At 36.1% G+C, this 10,665-nt stretch overlaps 1 protein-coding gene across 2 annotated transcripts in view; it reads right to left on the bottom strand.

The window, feature by feature from the left end:
* Nucleotides 1-10,665, bottom strand: part of KIF1B (kinesin family member 1B) — a 201,412-nt gene that overhangs the window by 131,273 nt on the left and 59,474 nt on the right. For both annotated transcript variants that reach the window (XM_006885766.1, XM_006885767.1), the window contains 3 exons: nucleotides 6,551-6,627; nucleotides 4,287-4,466; nucleotides 996-1,061 (listed from right to left, as the gene is read on the bottom strand). In XM_006885766.1, the coding sequence (XP_006885828.1) occupies nucleotides 996-1,061; nucleotides 4,287-4,466; nucleotides 6,551-6,627 (323 nt within the window). The remainder of the gene's footprint in view (nucleotides 1-995; nucleotides 1,062-4,286; nucleotides 4,467-6,550; nucleotides 6,628-10,665) is intronic.

Below are 10,665 nucleotides of genomic sequence, written 5' to 3' on the forward strand. Positions count from 1 at the left end.
AATGCCTTTGCATAGTCAATGAAACACAGATAGACATTCCTCTGGTATTCCCTGCTTTCAGCCAAGATCCATCTAACATCAGCTACAGTATCTCTAGTACCACGACCCCTTCTAAACCCAGCGTGGACTTCTGGTAGTTCTCTGTTGATATGTTCCAGTTGTTTTTGGATAATCTTCAGTAAAATCTTGCTTGCATGTGCTTTACCCCATAAGGGGGTAAAGAAAAAAAATTAGAGCTTGTTTTAAAGACAGCTAAAATTTCTCAGAATGGGCTGATGTTAACAGAGTATCATGTGCTAGGAATTTCAATTACTATGAAAGCTAAAAGAGACTGAAGTGATACCTTCATAAAGCTTACACAAAAGAATATTTCAACTAAAATGTACAAAAGCAGTAATAGCTATCTTGTTGAAAAAGCCAATGTAAACACGAGATGGAAAATAACTGTCCAAGTTTACAAGCAATTATGAGGAAGGAAAAGAATGGAGTATATACTAAACTTTGAAAAAACGTAGGCCTGCAAAAAAAACAGTAACAATATAATATAAAAGAGGAAGATTTCATACAAATGAATAAAAACACTAAGCACGCCAAAATTTAAAAAGTATCTGAGTAATAATATAAAAGATGTTTAATAGCATTAATCATCTAAGCCATTTAAACTTAAACAAATTGAGAAATTGTCAAATTGGCAAAGATTTTAAAAAGGCTAATTCTAAACATTGACAAGAGCATAATGGGTATTTATATTCTCTTGGTGGGAAAAAAATTAGGGCAGTTTTTCAAATGTATTATCTGACAAGCAGGATACATATAAAGGAAATAATCTGAAATGAAGGCAGAGACTTCTGAACAAGCAATTAATGACACATTCATTAAAACTAAATTTAAAGTTTAAAGACACAATTATCAGGGGAATGATGATCTGTTAACAGTCATAATTTGGTGAAAGTGGAAAGTATAGGCCTCTGGTTTTAATCCTGAGTAGTACTCACCTCAACAGAATAAGACATTTCTTCATTACAGTTGTCATTGATTTTCTCAAATAGCTCTTCACATAACTACAGAAGCAGAAAGAAAAGGGCATGAATAGCTTAAATCAGAAAAGTTCTAATTAACCAAGAGTGCTAAGTGGCTTAGCCACAGTTCCCTCTTAAAAATATTAACAACATTAACACTAAGGCACAACTAATGCTTTAAACAAAATAAAAGGAAAACTGAATGCCTTCTACCATCTATACTCTTTAGTCTCCCTCAGCAATAACACTTTTCAGTAGTCAGAGAAGTCTCATTTGAGGAAAGGGGAAATTTTGTCATCTATAGAGGAGTCACTGTCACATTTAAATTTATGTGGATTCAATCTTTTTTTTTTTAAATTTTATTAGTTTTAATGAACATTTACAGAGATTTTGGGTTTTCATTCATTCATTGTTGCACTGTTTTTTCTACCCTCCTCCCCAGTTCGTTCTCCTCCCCACGCCCCCCAAGGATTCAATCTTTCATACTATAGGAGGGTAACTCTCTCCATCTTCAGCTTTCTTATTATTATAACAACAGCAAAACTACTATTAAATTATATTTCACGCATATTTTTTATATTATACAAGATTTATTATTATTATATATTGACAGTTACTATATATATTTTACATAGGTAGTTACATTATAAATTTACTTTATACATTATAAATTTAAAAGCTAATTTTAGGGATTTTCATGAATAATTTGATGCTATAAATTTTTGCTTTTTCTCCTAAAAGGGAGGAGCTATTCAGCACTATCTTTTACCTCCAGTCTTTATGAGAGATGCTGTTATCTCCACATAAATGCACCTCTAACCGAAATCATTGTTACATATCAAAATGATAAAACTCCATATTCTCTAACCTTGAAATTTATTGAAAAGATTCTTTTTAAATAAAAATAATTAATAAAACCTACTAAGTTTTCATTTGCTATCCCTTTAAAATTAAGGTAATCAATAAACATTTTGAAAAATATTAACTCTGCCCTGGAGACTCTCGAAGTTTATTGTTGTTGTTAGGTGCTGTCGAGTTGAGTACAATTCATAGAAACACTATGAACAACAGATATGGACCTTGTACTATCCTGTGCCAGCCTCACAACCTTTGAGACATTTAAGCCCAATGCTGCAGCCACTGTTTCAATCCACCGGGTTCAAGGTCTTCCTCTCTCTCTCTCTCTGTCCCTCCACTCTTCCAAGCACGATGGCTCCCTCGAATGAAAAATCTCTCCTAGCAACATGCCCAAAAGTATGTGAGACAAAGTTTCATCATTTTTTTCCTCTAAGAAGGACTTTGGCTGTAACTTCTCCAAGACATTATTATTTGTCCAGAAGTCTAAATAGAATTAAAATTTACTACAAATAAATCTTCTGAACGGTAATCACACTTTTGAACAACTATACTTTTGCATTAAAATAAAGCATGCTAAAGATCTACCAGAAATGATACATATAAAATGTATCTCATAGCCTAGTGGTAAGAAGCTGTGCCGTAATCAAATCCATGAGCTGCTCCTTGGCAGAAGGATGGGCAATTTTCTCCCACACAATTTACTGCACCTAAAAACCCACTGGAGGGTAAACTATGGGTCGGTTCTGAATCAATGGTACAACAACAATTACCAAGAACCCCCAAAACACAGATATTAAAATTAAAGGGAAAGGAGGGAGAAAATAGGCATGGATCTCTGCTATAACCTGTTGCTGCTGTTAGATGCCATCGAGTAGACAACTCATAAGAACTCTTTGAACAATGGACATGAACGGTTACCTTATTCCATCCTCATCATCTCTTGTGACGGTGTCATTCCATCTCGTTTAGGGTCTTCCTCTACTTTCATTGACTCTGCTATAACCTACTAGTGAGAAACTACTACAGAGAGGTGGAAAGTAATGACTCCAGACTACCTTATCTGCTCCTAGGACCTGGCTCTGCACTAATTAGGGCAGGTGACATGCCCTGTGAATCAGTCTCTTCATCTGTAAAATGAAGTTATCAGAGCACCTACCTCATGGGGTTATAGGAGGGTTGTGGTTGTTGTGTAGGATAAAGTCAGAACTGACTCATATCTTACCCTCCAGGGGGTTTTCAGAGGCAGTTAATCACATGGGAAGAGAATGCCCATCCTTCTCCTATAGAGCAGGTGGTGGTCTTGAACCGCATGCCTTGACGACTGAAGCACAGCTTCTTGCCACTAGACCATCATAGCTTTTTGGCAAGCACTTAAATCTATGCTTAGCATTTAGTGTTACATAATGTTTTCCCTAAATAGCACCACAGTTATTATCACTACTACAAAAGACAACTGCTAAAATGTTTCAAAACATTTAAGTATGGAGAAAAATGTATGTCAGTTTTATAATTTCCTTTTTAAAAAACCTTCCTGTTATTTATTAATAATTAAGCATTTAAAGTATATGACTGAATTTAAGATTATGGTCCAATAACCTATTAGAAAAAGCTATTCTTGTCCCCTTAATAATTTTATTCTCAAAATACAAAGTTAGTGGCATTATGTTAATAATAAAAGAGTACTTTTCATCCAAATATAGTTAATAAGAGTAAACCACGTTCCTGTTTTTAAAAATTAAGTTCTAACTACCTATGTCAGAAGTTACCTTCATTAGCAGAATATTAAAAAATCCAAAACTAATATTAAGTGATCTTGAATAAAGGATATATCAGACTGTAGAAAGTGTAGCATGATAGACAGCATTAAGTTAATAAAAGTTAGCATTAAGCTAAAAAGGTAAGAAAAGATATCTGAAAGACATATCATATACACATAAGTATGTCTCAAATGTTTTATTCTTTTTAGCCAGACAAGTTAACTTTCTTTTTTTTTTTTTAGCCGAATTAATAAAGTTTATTTTTAGTTCGAACCTGGGCTCCTGTGTGCTAACACAGCAGCGATCCACTCGAGAGAACAAGTTAGCTTTCTAATGTTTCATGAAATTAAAGTTTTCTTATTTCTTGAATATCTCAGATACATTTCATAGATTCTCAAAAAATAAAATTGACAAAAATTAACAAAGTGCTAATTTTTCTGCCTTTGTAGACAGATACTCTTCCACAAGACTGTAAATTACATGCTCTTTCACTAGACTGTAAATTATTCTGAAAGGGACAGATTTTCATCTTTATGTCTTGCATGTGACATTTCCTTAATAAATGTTTGATATATAACTATTAAAGTAATTAAAGACTAAGAAGACGTTGAATGGAAAAGGAAGGAGGAGCAGGTGCTGTCTCATTTCTCACCTGTGGAATGATGCCAGCTTGGCTTTCTTCTTGTTTGCCCATCATTGTATAAGATTTCCCAGCACCAGTCTGCCCATAGGCAAAAATACAGACATTGTATCCCTCAAAGGCATGTAAGAGCATTTCTTTTCCAATATCATTGTACACACGGTTTTGAGATGCAAAGCAGGGATCTTCAGGCTGTAAAAAATGAAAAAGACAGATATTATTTTACTCAGACCATTTTGTATACTGATTTGATAGTCTTGGTAATAAACCAACAATGTTCAGTCACCTAAAATGTACTTATATTTATATTAAATTTATATTTTTAAAATCTCCTCTACAGTGTTTATTTTTCTCATTAAACACAATCTCAAGCACGTCCTTTCTCTTCCCCTCATCCTAAATACATACACACTTAAAATCATCCAGGTCAGTCATATATATGTATTTTTTCATTCATTCATTCATTCATACATACATAAAAAATTATCTGGAAAGACTACACATAATTTTCTATACTTTTAAAAGTAACTCATTTCTACTCACTCTTCTGGGGAGCTCCAAGAAAATTTCCCTCAGTGTAAAAGTCAATAGTCTTTCTACTTAAAAAACATCAAGTTCATGCACGCCCATGTTTATCGTGGCTTTGTTCACAATAGCAAGGAGTTGGAAACAACCTAAGTGTCCATCACAAACGAATGGATAGAGAAGCTGTGGTATATTCACACAATGGAATACTACGCTGCATTGACAAACAAGGAACTTATGCAATATTATTCAAAATGGGTGACCCTGGAGGACATTATGCTGAGTGAAATATCTCAGTCACAAAAGGACAAATACTCATAGTGCCACTGTTGTACAACAGGACTAACATGGGGGTTTGGGGGAGACTGAGAAAGATGGGATAAATTATGTATACTGCATTGAAACAGATGAGGGAGAAAACTGTTTAAAAGGGATATGTGATTAGGTATCATTGTCATGAATGGAGTCCAGAGCGAAGGCTGCATAGTGGAGTGGACCTGGGGGGTGGGATTGTAAAACAATGAAAGAATTCTTCTTTTACTTTTCAAAGGGGGGGGGGCAGGGAGAAAAGTGTAACAATGAATGAATGGAAATCCAAAGTCTCTGTAAATTTTCATTAAAATTAATACTACTACTACTAATAATAAAGTAAAAAAAAAGTCAAGTTCACATGTGAAAGTATCTTTTTGAACTTGCACTAGGTAGTGTGTTATTTCTCACTAAACTCAGTTCTCAGTAAAGGATTTTTCCCCAATTCTTTCAACAGGCTCTTCCCTAGGCAATTAGGTTTTGATGCTAGTTTAAAACATTGTCTCACTTTTCAACACAAAATAGAAAAAAAGAAATTGCTTAACATTCTTGAATGAAACATGAAATAAACTGTAGTTTAGAAACAATCCTAAATTCTAGTTTAGGAAGTCAGTAAGATTTGAGGTACTGAGAAAGCTCCACTGCAGTGGGAGCTTTGGTAGTCTAATGGTAGGGAGTTATCCTGCAAACCCAAAGGCAAGCTGTTCAAATCCATCAGCTGTTCTAAGAAAGAAAGAGGACTAATCTCCACCTGTGTGATTTATAGCTCTGAAAACCTGCCTGAGGGTCAGCCATGAGCCAGTCTGACTTGACAGCACAAAACAGCAACAATATTGAGTAAAAATATCATGAATGGCCTGGCCCAGGTACTTATAACCTTTATTTTCCTTGTGGACTTGCATGTGCTTTCAAAATGTTAAAATCACACCATTCCTCCACCATTAAAAAGAAAAGTACACCACTTCACTATAGACCCTCTTATCTGTTTACTCTTTACCTGTGCTCCCTACTCCCTCAAAATTCAGCCGACAATCAACAATACACTAAGCAATCTTTAATTTGGATATTTCCAAGTTCTACATGTATAACTGTTCATAATGAGAATAATGAATCATTTCATTCTGAAATGATCTCTAAATCACAGGTTTTGAACCTGAGGTTCAGTATAAATCTTGTGTAAACTAAAATCAGGAGTGAGAGTAAAAAATACATATACAACAAAATATTTGACAGTAAAGCTTTATATAAATGTAAATATGCAGGGACACACATGCACACAACCTTCCCACCAACCGAAATACTTTATTAAGGAGAATACTTAGAAAAGCATTCACGAAACAGGCATCAGATATGCTCTGGTAATAGGACAGAGAGAGAGGAACAGAAGGCTGAGTCCTGACACTCGCATCTGTGGCAGCAAGCTGCAGCACAAGCACACTCACCGAGGTATGAGACCAGTAGGAGTAGTCGAAGCTGAAGGACTTTGGAGCTTCCTTCGGGTTCTTTGGGTTAATAATACCTAGAGAAGAAAAATGTTTATGTCACTCATGTATGCATACTCTTTAGTTCCACAAGGATGTTTTTACATGAAAAACATCAAAATCAATAAATTCAACCACTGAATCTGATAAAGTGCAACTTAAAAAATAAAAGTAATCACCTTCTTGAGAGGTAACCTATTCAACAATGAATGAATTAAATCTAACTTTTGTGTAAACTTTCATTAAAATCAGTGAAAATAAAAAATATTAAAAAAACAAAATAAAAGATGTAATCTTCATTTGGCATTTGAGAAAAATCTAAACAACATTTACTGGGAATCATTAGGATTCAAAACAGACCCTAGTACACAGAAAGTGCGCCATAAATATTTTCTAACAGAATGTTAATCCTCCCTGAGAAACTTAACCAAAATTTGGAAATGGAGCAGGTTACTACTTCAAGGTGCTTCATAAGTCTTTGAAAGAATCCAGTACAACAGAAATAACTACTCTTATCACTCTCTGAAATGCCTTTCTGAATTAACATCTAAACAACAAAACTCATTCAACCATTTTCACACAGTTCATGACAGTGGTAACATACTTTATTTATAATGTGTCATCATTTTATTTCTATCCATATTGTTTCATCACATTAATTTTGACTCTCTGCTCCTTAAAGTTCTCAATTGTATTTTAGCATAGCTGTAGTCTATTTAGGGAGTTCTAGTAGGTAAATAATTGCACTGCAAACTCAAAGGTAGTCAATTCAAATACACCAGCTACTACTCCTTGGGAGAAAGATGGGTAATCTCCTCCCATGTGATTAACAGCCTCTGAAAGCCCAATATGAGTCGGGTGTGACTCTACAGCAAGGGGGGGGATTGTTTATTTAATTTCATGCATGTATTCTTTAAAAGCAAACACTTTTCATTAAATAAGCTAATTTGTACAAAGATGCCTTCATAAGATTATTTTCAGTTCAAGGCTTAAAAGCTGTGAAACAAACTCTTCAAAGATCTTACTTTTGGCTCTTGTTCTGTCTCTGTCTCTCTCTCTGCTAGATAGCCCTGTTTCTGAAATGCACAGCTGACAAACTAATATATTACTACAGAATCATAATATATAATTATATGTGGAAATAAAAACTATTAATTAATGTGTAGAATATTAAAAGGAGGAAAATTAAGTTTTGACTGAAAAGCATGATGTCTCACTGCTCACAGTAGTGATTTGTTGTGCATGTCACTCAGTTAAACTATCCTCCAGGGACTGACTTAGAATGCTGAGGAGCTTACTTACCCTTCTTTCTTATATATGCAAAACTCTAGCAAGCTCATTTCTCGTAAGAGAGCACCCTTTATAATATATGGTGAGAGAACCCCCTTAAACAGTGGCCATTTTCAACCAATCCACTTCTCTAGAGCAGGACATCCTAGGCTACCAGTGAGATCAGGATTAAAAACTGTCTGGAGAAAAAGCTGTCTGGGACAGCTGCTGCTCAGGACACAAATAGCAACAGTTGCTACTGTGCTTAGTTCTCCTGCTGGATTGCAGGGTAGGGCTAAACTTCTGCTCCAACCTCAAATGCTGACAGAGTATTAGTAAGGCTCCCACTGCACATAATCATGTGACAGAATTGGCTTGAAAAAGAACATCTTTCCACACACAAATGGTAATCTAAGCAACAAAAAGTACTTCTAACCAAAAGACTCCCTAAGATTTAAATAATAGCCAAAATTCAGGAAGCACTAACTGTAAGCTGTAAGCACTTTCTATATATTAGCTTACTTAACATTCCCAACTATACAATGAGGCAGATGTTTTATTATCTCTCTTTTACAGATAAAGAAATCATCACAGAAAGAGTAAATAATTTATTCATGACTAAAGAGCTGGTGGCAGATCCAGGATGTGAATTTGGAGAGTTTGGCTCCAGAGCCCAGACTCTAAATCAATACAGTCATCATTTAATGCTTACTCCCTAGAATTCAGCAATTCCCAAAGCAAAATACAGTGAAGTAAAACAATTTTATGCTTATAAAATATGAACATATTACGTAAATATTCTTTCCCCTAAGCAATACCACAGACTTGTTTAAAACTTGCTACTACTTAAAATTGGGAACTATGTAAGATTCTAGTTCCTAGGAAATGAAACACCACCCCAGCACACACAAAACTCTACGAAGAAAATAAAAGTTAACAGCACACTGTGTGAGCCAACTTCCAAGTTTCATGTGATCGGCAGTAGTAAGGAAAATGATGAGACAGAAGGCATGTAACCTAGTCTTCACTCCTCAAAAACACAAACACTTCTAACAGCTCAAAAATATGCCATCATAAATCCATCAATTCAGTTTACTCATTCTTTTATAAATTTTGCCAAAAATAACTTAAGAAAGATCCAGTTCTCAAAACTCATCATTTCTCCCACTTCTCTAATGTTGTTGTTGTTATGTGGCGTCGAGTCGCTTGCGACTCACAGCGACCCTATGTACAACAGCCCTAAACTCTGCTCTGTCCTGTGCCAATCGCACTGTCTCTGACACTCCCATCCCAATTATCCCAGTCACTGAATCAATCCACCTCACAGAGGGCCTTCCCCTCCTGCGCTGTCCCTCCACCCTCCCAAGCATGATGTCCCTCTCCAAGGACCGGTCTCTCCTCACAACATGTCCAAAGTATGTCAGACGGAGCCTCAGAATCCTTGCCTCCAAGGAACCACCCGGTTTAACCCTTTCCAAAACGAATCTGTTTGTTTCCCTAGCAGTCCATGGTATATTTTTTTCCTGATTTTTATCCATTATAACAGGAAGAACACAGAGAGATTTGTATTACAAAAGACTGTTGTGGTTGTTGTTGTTAGGTGCCACTGTTATTAGGTAATAAGTATGACGCATAGCAACCCTATGAACAACAGATCTGAACCCTATTCCATCCTGTGGCATCCTCACACTTCCTGACACATTAGAACTCATTGTAGCGGTCACTAGGTCAATCCACCTGGTTGAGAGTCTTCCTCTTCTTCGCTGACCCTCCACCTTTTCACGCATCATGTTCCTCTCCAAGGAATCGCCTCTCATAGCAAGATTGGGAAATAATATTAAGCACAATAGTTCCCATGTCAAGGTCAATAAGATAAGATATAGTGGTGCCTACTTCCAATTTATTTCTCAGGAAGCACACGCTTCAGAATGAACTGATGGTAATGAATATGTTCATTATATAACTATTCTGAATAACATAAAAGCGGACATAAACATCCTACAAGGAATGTACTTAAGGTATTTTTTTTTGTTTGTATTGAAACGGCAACATCCTATTTTAAACATTATGTATTTCATCAAAGTGTTAGAAAGCAAGGATGTAACTTTTAGGCAAAGAGTGACTCAATCACTGTATCTTAAGTACCTCATATGCATGTTGCTCTGGTGGCCTATGGTAAGGAGTTGTGCTGTCAACCCAAAGGTATGCACTTTGATTCCACCAGCTGCTCTGTAGGAGAAAAATGAGCACTCTCCTCTAATGTGATTTGTAGCCTTTAAAAACCCATCATCTTCACAACCTTCTGTAACCTATAGCTTTGGAAAGCCTCCTTTCTGCACTTTGGGTGCCATCTGAGCACTCGGGAAGTAAAAATGGTTCAGTATTCAGAAACACCACAGGTTTCTCAATATCTGTACTGAAAACTAAAATCTTTGTGTTTGTTGTTGTTGCTGTTGTTGTTATATGCCATTGAGTCCCCTGTGACTCTCAGCAACTCTATGTACAACAGCGCTAAACCCTGCTCTATCCTGTGCCAATCTGTTTCTGACACATCTACCCTTATTACCCCAGGCACGGAATCAATCCATCTCAGAGAGGGTCTTTCTCTCCTGCGCTGTCTTTCCACCCTCCCAAGCATGATGTCCCTCTCCAAGGACTGGTCCCTCCTTGCAATATGTCCAAAGTATGTCAGATGACCTCTCGAAGGTACTAAGGAGCAACAGTGTCTCTCTGGAGACTAAGGTGCGCCTGATACAGGCCATGGTCTTTGCAATCACTTGTTATGCATCAGAGAGTTGGACAATGAC

This window comes from Elephantulus edwardii, unplaced genomic scaffold (genome assembly GCF_000299155.1).
Source record: "Elephantulus edwardii isolate Elephantulus edwardi_28Jun2011 unplaced genomic scaffold, EleEdw1.0 scaffold00045, whole genome shotgun sequence".
NCBI classification, from domain to species: Eukaryota; Metazoa; Chordata; class Mammalia; order Macroscelidea; family Macroscelididae; genus Elephantulus; species Elephantulus edwardii.